Source organism: Arachis duranensis, chromosome 8, assembly GCF_000817695.3.
Source record: "Arachis duranensis cultivar V14167 chromosome 8, aradu.V14167.gnm2.J7QH, whole genome shotgun sequence".
NCBI classification, from domain to species: Eukaryota; Viridiplantae; Streptophyta; class Magnoliopsida; order Fabales; family Fabaceae; genus Arachis; species Arachis duranensis.
The window spans coordinates 5093337-5112745 of record NC_029779.3 but is presented as its reverse complement, the minus strand read 5'-3'; the positions used below and the strand labels follow the sequence as shown (position 1 = coordinate 5112745).

General features: G+C 36.1%; 1 protein-coding gene across 1 annotated transcript in view; it reads right to left on the bottom strand.

Moving 5' to 3' along the window:
- Positions 1-19409, bottom strand: part of LOC107460279 (replication factor C subunit 3-like) — a 56573-nt gene extending 37164 nt beyond the window's left edge. Inside the window, exons 1-4 of the mRNA XM_021130046.2 lie at positions 18585-19409; positions 18375-18488; positions 17759-17791; positions 17414-17585 (exon numbers count right to left, since the gene is read on the bottom strand). Of these exons, the coding sequence (XP_020985705.1) occupies positions 17414-17585; positions 17759-17791; positions 18375-18488; positions 18585-19409 (1144 nt within the window). The remainder of the gene's footprint in view (positions 1-17413; positions 17586-17758; positions 17792-18374; positions 18489-18584) is intronic.

Here is a 19409-nt window from a genome sequence, read left to right as displayed (position 1 = left end):
TAAATAATATATATATATATTCTTAAAACTTAGTTTATAAAACCTTATTTTTTAAACTTTTATTAATTACTTTCTAAATCACGAACTTTTTAATATTCTATTTTTTACCTTAATATTTTATAAAATTATATTTGGAACCCTCAGTTATTTTCATAGTTATAAAAATAACTCTGAACTTTTATAAAATACCCATTTTATCTCCCGTACTTTATTTATTACCTAAAATACCCAAAAACTTATATAATTACAAATTGTACCTCGATTTGTATATACAAATACAATGTTATCCTTCAAAAATATGGTTTAAATATTAATCTTTCTCTTATACAGAAACCAAAACCCTTAGCCCTTTTCTTTCAAAATATTACTTGTATTTTAATCTTGTTTTCGAGTTTTTCGGTTACCGATTTTTCTCAACTTTTAATTTAATCTTTCAACCACCAAATCTCATCAATTTCCTCAAAATACCACATCACAATAGTCCCAAAACCATTAAAACAACCATAGTTGAACTGCTTCTCATAGTCAAACCAACAAATCACAAGCAACAACAATAATTCAATATAAACTCATTCAAACTCAAAACAATAATCAACCAAATCAACATTCACTTATCAAATTCATATTTAATTATTATAAAGTTACCAAACCCTACCTCTGTATAGAAATCACAATACCGGAAACTCCGGAGAAGCTTTCTGACCGAGCTGCTAAAGAAGAAAACGTCAAAAATCGTCTGTGCCTCCTAGAATTCCAATTGGTCGAACTCAAGAGAAAGGGGAGCTATGTCACCATCAACTTCTACAACAAAAGTGATGCCAATGTGTAGAGGAGAAGAATACGGACACTTTTATCGGATTAGACTTTTTATTGGAGTTACGGATCTCAAGAAATCAGATGCCGAAGGTTTGTGGCTTTCTTGGAATCTCTCTTCTCTCACTTACGGTCTCTCCCTCTTTTTTCCCTCTTGGTTCGGCTGAATGAAATAAAAGAATAAAGTGGTGATAATGTGGTGGCAAGGGAGGGGGCATGTTTCACGGTTTGGAGCTGTTGAGTCAGCGATTCAAGTTATAAATATCCTAAATGGATAATTATGAAAGCTGGATATATTAAAACACAAGTAATAATATATATGAGTTAATAATATAAATGACATTAGCAACATTAATAACAAGAGATATACGGTGAAGCATTAGCAAAGCTACGTTCACCGAGAAGTATCAATATTTACTCATATCGGCAGATATCGAACTCGATAATAATATTATTAACTAAACTGTGTTTTTAAATTAAAAAAATCAATTACTTAAATTAAAAAATATATTTATAAATTAATAAAATTACAGTTTTAATTATGTAAAATATTTTATCATAATAAAAATATATATAAAAATCTGAATTTAATTGAACTCAAATAGTTATAAAATTAATTTAATTACTTATAATAAAATAATTTCTAAAATAAAAAACTCTAATTTATGAAATGAATTATAACTTATTTATATTTATATTTTTAAAATTGTGCGTTGTTACAATTTGGTGAAGCGCAGAGCGGAGGGAAGGGGAGAGTTGGTCGAAGAGTTGGGAGAAAGAAGGTTGGGACATGCAGAATGCGTGAAAGTAATGCAAATCGATGTTGGTGGCATAGAGGACGCGGCGAAACCAGCATTGGTGAGATGATTGCTACTGTTGTCTGATGATTTTGTCTCCCTTCTCTACCTCGACTCTTTCTTTCTCTCCTTGCATTTTCTTTTTTATTTTTGAAAAAATTAAAAATATAAAGTTAAATATTGTTGTAGTTTGTTGTTGTTAAATGATAAGATGTTGGTGATGTGTGGTTGTGCGATTGTGGTTGTGGGTGACGAAGGAGAAAGTCTTGGTGATGGTTATATTGCAGTTAATATTGGGGTGAAGGGTACGATGGTTGGCGATGGGAGAAGGTTGCAGTGTAGTGAGGGGTCGTTGGAAGCATCGGCAAAGGTGAGACTGTGAGAGTAATGGCGAGTCATTGTTGGAAAAGGGGATGTGTTGAGTATTTAGCTAAAATTAGAAAGAAAATGTTGATTTCATGTTGATAGTAAAAAATTTGACGCTAGGAATAAAATTAAAATTTATAAAAAAGCTTAAAGACAAAATTAGAACAAGTTAAACATTATGAGTATTTTCAAAATTTTTCGAGAACGTTAAGGACAAAAAGTATAATTTACTCTTTTATATATAATATATTTTTAAAATATAAATACACATTAAACCTAAAATAAACAATATATTTTTATATATGCACAAAGCATTTTTAATTAACAATTTTTTGATCATCATCCATTGATATTGTTCATACCTGGCCCAAAGCATAAGCCATGTCTAAAAGCAAAGGAAGCCCAAAATGCAGCTGTCCATAACCGACCTCTTCACAGGTCGGATCAAAACGCTGCATGGTAATCCCTTTACTCCCAAAGGAGTTATAACTTACCCCTTATATCTCTCACCCACTTCTAGAATAAAGATCTCAACCATCTTAAGATAAAAGGATAGTTATCCACCACCAGAAGTGGAACTACTCCAATGGTAGTTATTGGCTCATTCCCTATAAATACACTGACACTCTCAGGTATATTTTCCAATACCCTTAAACCTATCAAGACCCTTGCTGACTTAAGCATCGGAGTGTTTTACAGTTACCACCTTCCATCCTCTGACAAAAAACTCGAACGACGGCTGCGGAAGCAGGCTAAGTCAGTAATCACTCCACTTAGATCTTGGACCCTATATCTAGGCTCAAATATAACCCCATTTTAGGTAACCCTCGGAACATCGGTGCCGTTGTCGGAGACTTAGGAATCGACACTCCATGGCAGATGAGCACTTTGAAGACAGACGCACATCATTGAAATCAAATCCAGAGTACTAAGACAAGGACAACAACGACCAAGCTCTCGTGGTACTTCCTCCGATAACAGAGGAACCATGCGGTGAAGGCACCTCGGGTGGTCATCACCACAGAAGGATCCCCTCCGAGATTCGTCACCCAGAAGGAGAAGAACAACCCCATTCTATCGACTTCATGGGGCTACTACATGGACATATGGCAGACTTGAGCAACTAGAACAAGAATTACAGTAACAACGGGAGGCAGAGAGAAATTTGAAAAGAGAGATCAAGCGACGAAGAGAGTTAGAAGAAAAACTCTCGAAGCTGGAATCCGACATCCGAGGTAAGAATTTACGCACAACTCGAGAAGACACCCCATTGGGAGAAGAAGATCCTTTCACCAAAGATATCATACGGGCGAAAGTTCCTAGAAACTTCAAAAGCCCAGACATGCATCTGTATGACGGAACGACTGACCTGAGACTCCACCTAAGCAACTTCAAAAGTTGGACGTATTTGGCTGACGCCTCAGATGCAACTCGCAGTAAGTACTTCCCGACAACTTTCACCAAATCAGCCATGAAATGGTTTAACAGCCTGCTACCTAGGTTGGTTACTAGTTTTGATGACCTTGAGCAAAAATTCCTTACGTGATTTTCAATCCAAAAAGACAAGGTCAAACATGTGCCCAATCTACTCGGAGTCAAACAAGAAGTCGGCGAATCCCTCAGGGACTACATGGAGAGATTCAACAAGGCATGTTTAGAAATGTAAGACTCACCCATTGAGGCAATAATAATGAGACTAGTCAATGGTCTCTGGGAGGGCCTCTTTTCCCAGTCCATCTCAAAGAGACACCCGAATTCCTTGAGCGATGTACAAGAACGAACTGAAAAGTACATCAATATGGAAGAAAACGCCAGACTGCGAGAATCAAATTGGTGACTAGGGAATCTTCATCAAGTGCGGGAAAAGAAAAAAGAGCCCAAGAAAAAAGAAGAATACAACTCGGAGAAACCCATGAGATATCACAATTACACCTGCTGCTACGAGTTTCTCTCGTGGATGTTTACAGGGTAATTTGTCACACCGATAAGCTTTTCCCTTTGCATTGGATCAAAAATAAAAAGGGGGAAAGCCGTAACAAATATTGCGAGTACCATAAGTTGTCTGGGCATTCTACAAATGACTGTTACAACTTATAAAATGTGATAGAAAAACTGGCTAGGGAAGGTCGGTTAGATAGATATCTCAAAGAAAGGTCGGACGACCATGGAAAGAGAAAAAGAGACGACGAAGAAGTAGGTCGGAGAGGTTAGCCCTGCCAAACTCTAGAGCGACATGTCCACATGATTGCAGAAGGGTTTGCTGGAGGAGGAGTGACCAAGTCCTCTCGAAAGAGATACTTGAAAGAAGTCTACCACGTCGGAGAAGAGACTCCCGACCTGCCTACCATCTCTTTCACAAAGGAGGACATGCAAGGAATAGCATGTGGGCATGATGACCCCGTGGTATTAACCATGATACTTGCTAATGCAAATTTACATAGGACCTTAGTGGATCGAGAAAGCTCAGCCGACATACTGTTCAAACCTGCATTCAACAAATTAGAGTTAGAAGAAAGGGAATTGAAGCCCTACACGGACACTTTTTTCGGCTTGGGAGATATCCCAATCAGGCCATTAGGATTCATTTCCCTATATACCACTTTTTGAAAGGGATTGAAGTCAAAAACCCTAAGCGTTGACTACATTGTTATGGATGTAGCTTCATCCTACAATGCCCTAATTAGCAGGAGGACACTAAATCGACTGGGAGCTATTGTTTCTATTCCTCACCTATGCATGAAATTCCTAACACAGGAAGGAATTGTTACCATCAAGGGAGATTAAAAACTGGCAAGGAAATGTTATAATGAAAGCTTGAACCTGCGAGGTAAAGGTAAAGAAGTCAATACGATTGAGCTCAGCGGTGTTTGAGGAAGAGAAGAGCTGCAACCACAGCTTGAAGAAAAGACGAAAAAAGTCTAAATCAGGAAAGAAGTTAGAAAAAATATCAACATAGGAGTTAATATCAGAACAGACTTGAAGAAAAAACTTGTAAAACTCCTATGGGAGAATTCCGACCTCTTCGCTTGGAAGGTTGCCGACATTCCTGGTATAGACCCTGAACTCATGACACACAAGCTGGCGGTCTACCTTGGGTCTCGACCTGTTCAATAAAGACGTCATAAGCTCAGACCAGAGCGAGCTCAAGTGGTGGAAGAACAAGTTCAAGCTCTACTTGAAACCGGATTCATCAGGGAAGTCAAGTATCCAACATGGTTAGCAAATATGGTACTGGTATAAAAGCAAAATGAAAAATGGAGGATGTGTGTCGATTATACCAACCTCAACAAAGTCTGTCTGAAGGATCCATATCCCCTTCCCAATATTGATGCTTTGGTGGATTCCTCTTCAGGATACCAATATCTATCATTCATGGATGCCTACTCGGGATATAATCAAATCCCAATGTACAAAGTCAGACCAGGAGAAAACATCGTTCATCACCCCCAGAGCAAATTACTGCTACGTGGTCATGCCATTTGAATTAAAGAATACAGGGGCCACACATCAAAGGTTGATGAACAAGATGTTCACACCTTACCTCAGAAACTTGATGGAGGTATATGTGGATGACATGTTAGTAAAAACCAAGGATGATGCCAGTCTCCTGTCTGACCTCTCACAAGTCTTCGGCACCATAAAAAGACACGGGATGAGACTAAATCCCACCAAATGTACCTTTGCAGTAGAAGCAGGAAAAATCTTGGGATTTATGCTCACACAAAGGTGAATTGAGGCTAACCTCAACAAGTGTAGATCAATCTTAGAGATGAGGAGTCCGACTTGTTTAAAAGAAGTCTAACAGCTAAATGGCCGACTTGCATCTTTGTCCAAATTTTTGGCAGGATCAGCCTTGAGATCATTGCCATTTTTTCACTACTTAGAAAAGGATGCCAATTTGAATGGACTTCTAAATGTGAAGAAGCCTTTCAAGAATTCAAGAATTTCTTAAGTCAACCCCCATCCTTACCCAGCCAGAAACGAGAGAAGAGCTGGTGTTGTACCTAGCTGTCACTGAGAAGGCAGTAGCGTCAGCACTGATACAAGAAGATGAGATCGGGCAACATCCCATTTATTTCAATAGAAAAGTCTTACAAGAGCCGGAATTAAGGTATAAAAAATAGAGAAATTTGCATATGCCTTAATTGTGGCATCTAGGAGACTCCGACCTTACTTACAAGTACACACCATAAGAGTCCGGATGAATCAACCCAAGAAGCAGATACTCCAGAAGACAGACACAACTATCCGAGTTTGACCTAAGTTATGAAACTTGGGTAGCCATCAAAGCTCAATGCCTCACCGACTTTATAGCAGAATATACAGGCAATAAGACTGAAGCTTCCATGACCTGGAACCTCTATGTAGATGGGTCTTCCAATAAGGTCGGAAGTGGCGCCGACATCATGCTGGTCATTGAAGAGGGAACTCAAATAGAGGTTTCCTTGAAATTTAAATTCCCTACCTCCAATAACCAGGCTATATATGAAACCGTGATTGCAGGACTGAAACTCGCCAAAGAAGTTAGGATGACTAAAGTAGTAGTCTTCAGTGATTCTTAGATAGCAACCTCACAAATCAATGGAGACTACCAAGCAAAGGATCCTAATATGAAAAGATACTTAGAGAAAACGGTTGAGCATCTTCAACAATTTAGTGATACCGAGTCCCGGCACATAACTCGGAAGCTTAATAGCAGAGCAGATGTCCTTTCTAAATTGGCAAGTACCAAACCAGGGGAAAATAACAAAAGTCTGATACAAGAAACCCTCAAGGAGCCCTCTGTTATCAAGGCAGATAACAAATCAGATGTTCTGCCTATCTCCGGCTTAAACCACGGTTGGATGGCTCCTTTTATCGAATATTTAAAATTTGACATCCTTCCCGAGGAAGAGAAGGAAGCCAAGAGCATTCGGAAGGAAGCACAGAACTACACTCTGGTACAAAATACCCTTTAAAGGGGAATATCCACACCTTTGTTGAAATGTGTTCCGACTTGTAGAACTGAAGAAGTCTTGGAGGATGTACATAATGGCATCTGCAGAAGCCATCTCAAAGTACGATCGCTAGCTAGAAAAGTGATCCGAGCAGGATTTTTCTGGCCGGCCTTACAAAAGAATGTGACTGACTTTATCAGAAAGTGTCCGCCTTGCCAGATGCATGCCAACTTTCCACATCGGTCCCCCCGAAGAGCTCATTAGTGTAAGCTGTCCATGGCTTTTTGCGAAATGGGAGTTGGACCTACTCGGACCCTTTTCCCAAGCCCCTGGACAAGTTAAATACCTCATTGTAGGAGTAGATTACTTCACCAAGTGGATTGAAGAAGAACCACTGGCTACAATCACAGCTCAAAAAAGTCGAAAATTCCTATACAAGAATATCATTACTCTGTTTGGAGTCCCTCACTCCATTACCACGGATAATGGTACACAATTCACCGACTCTACTTTTAGGAATTTAGTAGCCAGTATGAAAGTCAAGCATCAGTTCACATCGATAGAACATCCCCAAGCTAATGGACCAGTTGAAGCAGTCAATAAAGTTATATTAGCTGGATTAAAGAAAAGGCTGTAGGATGCAAACGGAGCTTGGGCAGAAGAGCTCCTGCAAGTACTGTGGGCTTATCGAACAACACCTCATTCCATGACTGAAGAAACATCCTTCTCACTTGCATACCGAATAGAAGCCATGATCCCAATAGCGGTCAATGAACAAAGTATAAGGGTAAGATTTTATGATGAGTTTGGAAATGTTCAAGGCAAAAAAGAAAAACTTGAACTTCTCCCAGAAGCCCAAGAACAAGCCCTGATAAGAGAAACAGTGCTGAAGCAAAGGATGTCGGCCAGATATAATAAAAAGGTCATATAGGAAGAAGCTTCGCCACAAGCGACCTGGTCCTGATAAGAAATTACGTCGAGGTAAACAGGTCGGGCGAAGGAAAGCTACAGTTTGTGTAGTATGTTCTGATGGTGAGTTGGTCATGATAGGTTTTGGCATGCCTTCACTCGCTTATCCGAAAATGCACTTATCAAAACTTTGTCAGTAATGAGCTTGTGAAATTGTTTCCTCCTGATCTTCCACTAAACTTACAAAGCATTCTCCTATTGTCCCACCAAAAGAACCACGAACAGTGGAAGGAAGATATAGGCCGAGAACAGGTGAGCCAACACTTTCGTGCTTATTAAATATTAACACTCAAATGAGTGGGATGTTCAACACAGCTTCATATAATTAATTCTTTTGTTTTTTGACATAATAAATACTGGTGGTTCATTTTTTTTGTTCCTTTTTAAAATTATTTTTCCTTTTTTTTTCCTTCTTCCAGCTAGATATATGCATTATTATGAAAGAAGATTAATGAGAAACCTTTTTCGTTGTTCGCGTGGTTGGAGCTCATTTATTAGGTAAGCTTCTTCTTCGTCAATTAGCAATTTTTATTGTTAGTTAGTAGTTTGTGGATTTTATTTTTATTATTGTTAGTTAGCAATTTTTATTGATATTCCATGTCAGTTTGTCTATTTCTTTGCAGAATCTTTATTTATTGGGACCTTTGTATTATTAACTGCCATGCTTTATAGGGCCATTATGTGTCGTTGCATATGGTATTATTTTGATGTTTTCTTTCCCATCCACATGGTAGGATAGTAGGGCACTACATTATGCACAAATCCGCATCTGATTAATTTGTTTCTATTAGCACAGTTCACCTGTTTATACTTTCTATTTTCCTCCGCTTTATATTGGTGGTTGGATTTTCTTTTCCTTTTCTTTCTTGTATTTGTTTTTTCTCCTGATATTTAGTGCAGTTCTCATTTGTTCTGATATTTTTCTCTGCATCGTGTACTAGTCATTCTTCCTGGTGATTTTTGTTGTGCTCAGTAAGTTTGTTGATGATTAAGTTATGAAACCATAGCAGTTATTGTTATTAGCTTGTTCTTCTGAAATCAATATCTACAATTGTTGTGTTGAATTCTCTTTGGTCAATCTCTTCTAAACTAACTTTTTTATCTCTGAAAATTGGTAAAAATTATTATTTTTTTGGGTAATACTTCACTCTGTATGAGTCTGTCCTGTGTTTCATATATAGCATCTTTTTGTTAGAATGGATAATTGTGCTTTGCTCTGCTTAGATTCTCTTTGCTCATAAAAGTTCATTTGTTTTTGTCTTTGTTTTTATCCTTGTCTTTTCTTCCAATCCAATCCCACTTTTGATACTAAATTTAATTTCTTAGGTATATTTATTTATTATACTAAATAAAAAATTAGGACTCTATATATAATGATTTATATTTTATAACTGTTGTATTAATTAATTCTTATTGTTCAAATTCGTTAATAATATAATTTGATATTAATCCTAAATTGTTAAAAATACAACATTCATATATTCTTAGTTGATTATACATACACGCATGATGTATAGATATTGAGCGTACATGATATATGGTACCTTAATTTAGTTATCTTATTATTTTGAGTTAAAAATTTTGAAACAAGTTTTAGATTTTCTTCAACTCTTGTTGTTAGCTACTTTACTTTGAAAGCTTCAAGTTTTAATATTTGTTGGGAAAGAAAAAAGAAGGAAAATTATCATTTGAAAGAGGTAATTATAATTTTCTTATATTTTCTTTTTAAATACTATTTAAGTAAGTTTTTAATATCTAATTTGCATATAAAGGAATAAATTTCTTGTCTTTAGAATATATATAGATTTTTAATGAATAGATTTTTTAAAATCCCTATTTGTAGTCTCTCTTAGTCATGTCAATCGATAAGTCATGGATTGAAAAACCACGAACCACGCATGAGTATAAAGATGGTTTAAACAAGTTTTTGGATTTTACTTTTGAGCATCGATCTTTCGCGGGTCGTCAGATTAAATGCCCTTGTCCGGTGTGTGGTTTTGGCAAGTGGCAAATAAGAGAGAAAGTTTTGAACATTTAATAGTCAAGTCTTTTCTAGAAAACTACAAAGTTTGGTATTGGCATGGTGAAGAAGTAGTTGGAGTTAGGTCACAAAAGTTCATCAAACTAGTCATATTGTACAAGATGATTCGACATCTCAGCATCCAATGGTAACAATGCTCAATGACGCGTTTAGAGTTGCTGGACCTGACTTGAATGAAGATGGAGATGGAGATGAAGACAACATAGAAGATGGAGATAGAGACAATGCAGAAAATGAAGAGCACAATGGAAAAAATGTAGAATTTTACAATTTGTTAGAAGATGGAAATGAACAATTGTATGAAGGGTGCACAAAGTATTCAAAACTGTCTCTCTTAATTAGTCTGTATCACATAAAGTGCTTATATAGAATAAGCGACAAAGCCATGACTGAAATCCTCAAGTTATTAAAAGATGCTTTTGGAAATGCTAAGATTTCAAATACATTCTATGAGGCCAAGAAAACCATAAATAAACTAGGGCTTAATTATACCAAGAAAACCATAAATTTCACTCCTCTTCCTTTCAAAATTTCACTATCTTCCAATTTACATGTCCTTGTTCAGATTTTCCTCCAAATAACATTCCTGCCACTACTGCTTCCCTTCTACTTCTACTTCTACTTTTACTTCTACTATAATTTGTTGTCATGCACTTTCTCAAATATTTATGAGCCATGAAATGTTCATCTTAGTTTTATTTTTCGTTAATTTTGAGCAAGATTAGCCCAGTTTTATTCGAGAATTAATCTACTTATTTGGTTCAACTTATTCTTTAAGTTTAAATTAACTTGAAATTAAAAACGTTCTTAAAAAGAAACTTTTCTTTTTTTTCTCTTTCTGAAACGTCCCTACCTTTTTTAAGAAAAACTAAAAAGAAAATGAAAGTGATTATGGTGAAGAATTAAAATGTTATTATCGAACATGCTCTTTATACGAATGTGACATCATTCTTCCGATTTGATTGAGATATATGTTCTGACTCTAATGTATCCTTTACTGAAATTATGTTACGAAAATATATAGTACATTATTTTCTTGTTTTAATAATGATATTTATCTTGCAGTGAATATTACTAATATTAGCCTATTTTCACCTTGATTCAAAATTCTGATGTATAATATATAGTATTATATATGTAGCTGTTACATTATACCCTGCACAAGAATCAATCTTTTATAATATATATCTATGATCATATGTTTTATTCTTTAGTTGCTCAATTACTCATTTATTTATATTTATTTATCTATTTTAGATGAATATGAAAATAGTACACGCCTTCATTTATTAGTGAAGGATGTGCATAATTTGCCAGAAGGTTTGCGCATAGTTGTCAATTTTGATAGACAACATGCAGCAATAGGAGAAGCAGCCGGACTCTTTGCAGGAATTTGTGGACAATTGGCCACTGACTATGTAGCATTTCCAATAAATTTTGATAAGTGGTCAGACATTCCAGAGAGTTTTTTTTTTAAAATCAATGGAATATTTTTTTCCAAGTAAGAAGATTACTTAAACTCTAAAGTTTATTTCTTTGTCATTATTTAGTTATATTTGTTAGTTAATATATATTCTTTGTTCCATATTAAAGGCTCGATTTTGCTTTAAAGTGTGTGATAGCTTGGCCGAACGATTTCTACTCCAATCGCTTGGCAAAAAATGGAGGGAACATAGGATAAAGATGTAAAAATAGTTTTATGATCCGAGGTTGAGTAAAACCGAGATCATAAATAATACACCAGAAGATATTGCTCTTGATCAATGGGCTTTATTCATAGAATATCGTTTGAAGCCTGAAACTCAGGTAAGTACTTACAATCCTAGTTAAATGTTGTCCCACTAAAAAGCTTTATATAGTTTGCTGCTGTAAATAGGATATTGAATTCATATGGAATATTGTGAATGCATGTTTAACTCTATTTAATTGTATCCAAATTTATCTTGCAGAATCTTTGTAAGAGGAATCAAGAAATTTGGCAAAAACCAATAATTCCTCATACTTCAGATGCTAAATCAATTGCAAGAAGAAGGGCTGAATTGGTAATCATTTCTATGTGTGGATTTCATACATTTAATTTCATTTTGGCATTATCCAATTTTCCAATTTAGTTTCACTTGTCTCCCCAACTATTATGAGAATTGTCATGATAAAATATCAACACAACTTTCACAGGTTCATTTCTATGTTGATAATCATGAATTGGTAATCATCAATAACATTAATTTCTCAGCTTATGTTTAGTTTGCTACCATTATTATATTTTATATAGCATAGGAGTCATTATGTTAGCACTTAATGCATCTCAGTTGTTATATTGTTGCTGTTAGTTACATAATTTTATGCATATCTTTTCTTGAATGATATATTTCTTGATTGAGTCTTTCTACTTTTCTTGAATTTTAGACGAAAGAGACGGAAAAAGAAGTTAGTAGGGTTCAAATGTGGGATATCACTCATAAGAAAATAGATGGAAGTTATGTTAATGAAAAGGTTAAAGAAATAGCGGTAAGACTAAAGTGCAATAAGTAACTTGTTTGTATTTTTTTTCTTTCTTTTTTATAAGATAATATTATGTTTGATTCTTTTCCTTTCTTTTTATGTATGTAGGAGAAGATTGAAGCATATAGCAGTCAATAAGCGGTGAAATCAACCGTTAATTCTCCTTTTGATGCTCTTGGAGTAGTTCTTGGGAAAAAGCACCCTGGTCGTGTTCGAGGTTTAGGTATGGGAGTTATTCCAACTGTTGCTTTCAAGAACAACACCACAAGAATTAGTCAGATGAATTTAGGTTCTTCAAATGATGCTGACACATCATCTACTTGTGGTCCAAATGTGCAAGAAGAGTTGGATACTGTTAAAGCGCAATTGCAAGCATTAGTCTCCTATATTGCTTCTAAGGAAGGAGGTAAAATTCCAATGGAATTGGCTGGAATGTTCCCTACTCAACAAATTTCACAGGTACAAATACAATTTATGTTCTTAATACCTTATTCCATGTATAATATTTGGACTCTTAAGGGAATCTGGGTCAATTTTAAAATTTGACTTTGGAAGCTAGCTTTAACTCTGTTAATTAAAAGCCTACTAACAATTGATTTCTATGAAAAAGACAAATTGATTCCTATGAAAAATTGATATACATATAACAAATTAAAAGGTGCAAGCAAGAAAGCTAAGAAACATTTTAAAGAAGCTAAGTTAATATTATAATAACCAAAATTAGATTGAAGTAGTAGCTAGTAACACACAACGTAAGTAGTACACATGTTTTATATTATAGTAACATTATTGTTGTTGTTGCTCCCATTAACAAACTCTTATGAGTTAGTTTCTCCACCACAAACCTGAAATTGTTACTAGTAGCACTTTTCGTCATGCTTCTAGCACTTAACTTGGCCATTATGATTATGATAAAGAGTAGAATGAAGTAGTAGCTCTGAATTCAAGTAGTACTGTATAAAAGTGCAATTTGTGTGATTGTATATATATATATATAGAGTGGACGTGGTAGTGATGATGGTGCATATGGTATATGGCAATTTTAATATAAGATATAATTTGGAGGGTAGCTATATGGATATTTATTTGACAAAACAGAGAGAGATCGATGGTTGAAATAGAGTTAAATTAGTGTGAGATTCATTTTCCTAATTCCCAGAAAACAGAGGATTTATTGTGCAAATAGTTAGTGTATGTGAGTTTTCTTTTTTGATTGAATAATTTTATATTAATAGTTTCAGATTCAGTTTTATATTCTTTTTTATTGTGCTCATAACTATATTTTTGTTGTAGAGATTGGATCAAGAGAGTGAGATTCCATCACCAAGAGAGTTAGGAAGTAGGTCTTCTGGAGCGAGCAACAAAGAAGCATGATCTTGTATGATAAAGATTTTATGTATTAAGTATTATAGATATATGTTAAGACAAATTATTGAAAAATGTTATCTTTGATACTTTGTTTTTGGATTATGATTTTTTATTTTCGGAGACTGTGTATGAATTAAAAATCTTGTTATGATGTTTGATTTAAGGTTATGCTTTTTGGTTATTATGAGATTTTAAAGTTTGAGTTCTAAAAATGTCACTTTAAATACATAGTTTCAATCTCATTTTAAAAAGTATAGAATTTCAATTAGGTAAAAATGTCGGCTAAAAACACCATTTTAAACAAAAATGGTACCGTTATATCCTGGTAAAAATGGCAGTTAAAAAATGCCATTTTAAACAGAAAGGATGCCATTAAACCCTGGTAAAAAGGGCGTTTAGAAATACCATTTTAAACGAGGAGGATGCCATTAAACCCAAGTAAAAATGGCGGTTAAAAATGCCATTTTAAACGAGGAGGATGCCATTAAACCCAGGTAAAAATGGCGGTTACAAACCGCTATTTTAAATAACAACAAACTGCGTTTTATTTGGTTGAAATGGCGGTTAAAACCGCCATTATTACCGTAAAAAAACCGCCGTATTATCCATTGGTTAAAAAGCTGTTGTAATAACCAAAATGACACCCAGAATACCGGCATTTCTTGGAAGCGTTGTCCAGCAGTCTTGAGCTTGAAGTCAGTAGGATGGCGAGGTGGAGAAACGATCCTCCCATCGACTACAATTTTCTCAAGATTGAGAGGAGACAAGTCCAAGTTGGGAGCAATAACCTGAACTTGTCTCATCAGAATCTCAAACACCTTTTATGTGTCCTCAGCAACCGACTCTTCCAAATCAACATAATCTTCCCTAAGTCGCTCCACTTTCTCTTTCAACTCCAAATTCTCCCCTAAAATTCAAACATAATTCTCCTCAGCTTTCTTCAATAACCCTTCGACCAAAGCACAGGAAGCCAAAGACTGTCTTTTTCGATCATGAGATTTAAAATGCTCGGCTTCCAGACTTATCTTCTCCTCCTCCAAACCCTTCTCAGCCTCCCGAAGAGTGGCCACCTCGGCCTGAAGGGCCTCCAAAAAAAACTGAGTAGCATTCAAGGGAGTCCTCTCCAACTCTTTCAACAAGGTGGAGTATACCCCAATAGTAAGGATCCCCCTCGGATCAAAACCTGAAGGTGGTTTTTGATAGAAACATCATCCGTAGCAATGGAGCTATAGGGAAGGATGTGTTTGTCACAAAACTTCACCCGATCAAACCCAATATCATAAACGTTGGAGGCACTGGGTTTCGAAGTCTTCCTTTTCTTAGAGCTCGATTCCAAGAAGGGAGGAATAGGTGGAGTAGAGACTGAGGAGGAGGAGGAGGAGGAGGAAGAGCGGGTAGGTCTTGGAACCACTTTTCATTTTTTCTACAAAAAAAAAAAAGAATAAGAGATTTCAACAAACAAGTCGAAAAAACGAGCAGTTGTTTGTAAATAATAATAAAGACTACCTACCTTGGTATGGATATAACTCGGTGTTCTAAGAAGGAAGTTCTTTGTGTTATGGTTTGGAGTCCGTCCCCAAGTCTCGCGGAAGAACTTAACTACTACCTCCTAGACTTCGTCCAAATCTACCAAATTATATTTTTCAACAGGGTCGCCTCTACCCAATATAATTGGAAGCGGGGCTCATCATTTTCATTCGAACAGAAGGGGTGGTGGCCCTCAATTGCACGGACCTTAAAAAAGAAATTCTTAAAATCATGGAACGACTCATCAAAAATTGAAAATGCATTCCGACCTTAGATAGTTCGGAAGGAGACCCATTGTTGTTTATTCTGTTTATCCGAAGCACTAAAAGGCTTCGTTAGGTGGAAAAAGTAGAAAAAGATTTTCAAAGAAATTGGAAATTCGAGTTCACGACTAACGAGTTGATAAATTTTGAGAAATCCCCAAGAATTCGGATGGAGTTGGGAAGGAGCCACTCTACAATGAGACAATACTTCTATCTCAAAATCGAAAAAAGGAAAGGTAACCCAAAGTCGGTAAACAGACAGTTGTACATAAAAATAAAATGGGGTTCCGCCAAATAGCTCGCCCAAAACAAACTCGATCTTCAAGGTTAGGAGCTACTATTTCATATTTTGCCTCATCCTCGCTAGAACTACAAATCCTATGGTGTTTATCGAGTTCCATTACAAAGACACTATCAACTATGGGATTGGAACAAAGAACTGAAGACTTTATCCATTTCAATAAAGTTTCAGGAACTTTGGAAGACATTTTTGAGGGGATTGAAAGAGACATATAGACGAGTATACCTACATTAAACAAAAGAAAGCATTACAACAAGTCTGAAACCAAGAATACTTTCTTTGGTAAAAAGGTACAACCAACAACCACAAAGAAACAATTTTTGAAAACACGCAATAATCTTGGGGGCATCCTAACACACATGGAAAAAAATAACAGTGACACGACAGCAAAAGAACACCAAAGCTAAATTAGCTCACTTAAAACTATCAATAGACACAGGTTCGTCAACCTAGAAATCGCATTCCAATAATGAATTTTAAAGCAGTGGAAACACTACAAAGCCAGAGAAAGAAGCTAAAGTAGAAGGGGATACTAACCTCTTTTCTCGAAGAAAGTTGAAGAAAAATAACGGAATGGTAGGAGCAGCAAAGAAGTTTCTTACATGCATCGAGTCCCTTAAGGTTCTTCAGCGAAAAAACAAGATTCCAGTGCAAGGAGTTTGAAGGAATAAGGAATGGCTCGAAAAGAACGAAAGGACACCAATAACACAACAGGAATGGAGAGATGAAAAGGAAGTAAGAGAAAGGGAAGAGGTATTTAAAAGACCCAAGAAGCAAAACTGTAAAAACTCTCCCATCATTAAAGATCGTGCACGGTTACAGATGTAACTGCACGTCTGCACCCCACGTGGCAAAGACGAAAGCCAACAGGCGTAACGATTGACATTTCACAGGCGCAACGATTGACATTCCACAACCACGTCGGTTTTCCGACTTGAACGCAGAAGCTGACTTGAAAAGATCCGACTTCATTCATACTTGAATCCGACTTAAATAAAAAGATCAAACTCAAGTAAGGGCACTGTTCATATCTGGCCCAAAGCATAAGCCAGGCCCAAAAGAAGAGGAAGCCCAAAATGCAGCTGTCCATAACCGACCTCTTCACAAGTCAGATCGAAACGCTGCATGGTAATCCCTTCACTCCCAAAGGAGTTATACCTTACCCCTGATATCTCACACCCACTTTTAGAAGAATGATCTCAACCACGCTAAGATAAAGGGATGGTTATCCACCACCAGAAGTAGAACTGCTCCAACAGTGGTTATTGGCTCATTCCTTATAAATACACTGACATTTTCAGGTATATTTAAGTTTCAATACACTTAAAATATCAAGACCCTTGTTGACTTAAATATCGGAGTATTTTACAGGTACCACCCCATTCTCTCACGAACAACTCGGACGACGGCTGTTGGAAGCAGGCTAAGTAAGAAATGACTCTGCTTAGAGCTTGGACCCTATATCTAGACTCAAATACAACTCTGTTTCAAGTAACCATCAGAACATATATATAAGTCAGAGAGCGCACCTTGGCAGTTATCTGGGCTACAAGGCAGGGAGTTATTTATCGTCTTGGCATATGTTCCGTTGAATAAATCCGCAATTACGTGTTTTTCGTACCCCTTTGTCTCTGAGACATTGATCTCCACATGATGCAGTGATTTTTTTATCTGCACTTGCAGCTTGTCAACCATTTCTCCCTGGGCATGTATGTGTGGATGTTATTAAATTACTATTATCTGATCTACTTAAATTAATTAAAAGGAGGAATTGATTTGTTATTAGTATATTGAAACAATTTTGTAGTGAATGAATAGTTTAATTTCCCAAATCAAGGAGAAATAATTGAGTGAAATTAATAAAGGGTAGTTACCTTCAAGGTGAAGTCTCTGGATTCTTCTATGACCTGATACATCCAGCACCAATAATTATGATAGTGAATGTAAAATTGTTGGAAGTTTATTCTAATATAAACTTTTATTTTGACTTAATTGTAATTGTTCATGATTATTAATTATTTAATCTCATTTATTAATGTTAATGCATGATGAATTTATTAGATTAAAAGGAAAAACACATAAAAATGTTTTTTTTTTCTGTCGATTTTATACCATATTTTTTTAGATTCTCTCTTATTGACAAAAACGAAGAGAAAAAACCCTGTATCATAATCAATGTCAAAGAAGGGAAAAAAGAGAGGAGCCCGTCTTGAAATTTAACTCCATTATAATCAAAGTTATTTATGGCAGTCAATCCAAATATAAAATTCACAATTTTTAAAATCCTATTTAACGATTTAGCTCAAGTTGATTTCTATAAAAATGGCTAATAAATATTAATTATGTTAAGCATTAAACACTAATATAAAATAAATATTAAAAATAAATTAAATTACATAAATATTTATATATAAATACACTAATGATTAATTTTAGCGTGAACCTAACATTTTTCAACGAATAGCATTTTCCGATAGGGAAATTCATTACCTGCAGTCTCTGAGGGCCGAATAGCTCGCGAAGCATAGCCCGGATCATGGATCTCTTTCCTACGTTGGGGGGTCCCTCAAATATAAAATGATTACAGCCACAACCCTCTCTTACCTGCTTGCATTATACACACATACTGTATGTAAAATATCTAAACGAATAATGAAATATGGAAAGAAAGGAAACAAGTGGAAATAGTAATAGTGATACTAATGCTTGGAGTTGGAGTGCTTTATCAGAGTTGCAGATGAATTCTTCCAAGGTTTGGGGCTGGTGTTTGGTTGCCCATTCATATTGGTATGCATTTGGGTCCTCTTGTAGTGATGTTATTTCCTGATGATGATGATAAATATCCTCCTTCGTCCTTGTGTCTTGTAAATCATCATCATCCGGTGTTACTGTCACTCTCTCCCTCAATGGCTCCTCTTCTTCATGGGTGGCATCAATAACCTCCATCTCCACTAATAGAACCCCTTTGGCATTAACCTCTTCTGTTAATACTGTCTTATGATCTTCTTGGATCAGTACTAAGTCGCCCTCAACCTCACCATCATTGGGATCAATCTCTGTCTCCTGAGGATGATCGTGAAGGACAAGGGAGAAATCCGTGAGGCCCCTGTAGTAAGGGCTAGACTGAGGGTGGTATGATGGATTGGTGGAAGTAGGATTGTGGCTGCTCCAAGAACCAATAACAAGGGAATAATCGGTAAGACCCTTGTAGTACGGACTTTGCCCCTGCGCCCCAGATCCGGATGATGAAAGGTGAGGATGAAGGCTGGGGAGAGGAAGAGGAGTAACAGGGTAGCAAGGAATGGTAGCATGATCATGATGATGATGAGGTGGAGATGAGGGTGCAAAGATGGCAAGGGATTGATCGGTGAGGCCTTTGTAGTAGGGACTGCTGTTACTGTTAGAGGATTCATCATTACTATTTTTCATCATGTCATGATGATATGCCTGCTGCAAATTCACTTGTAACATGGAACGAAGGCCGTTGCGATTCTTCGATACAGTTGGGCTTGTCATTTGCTGCAT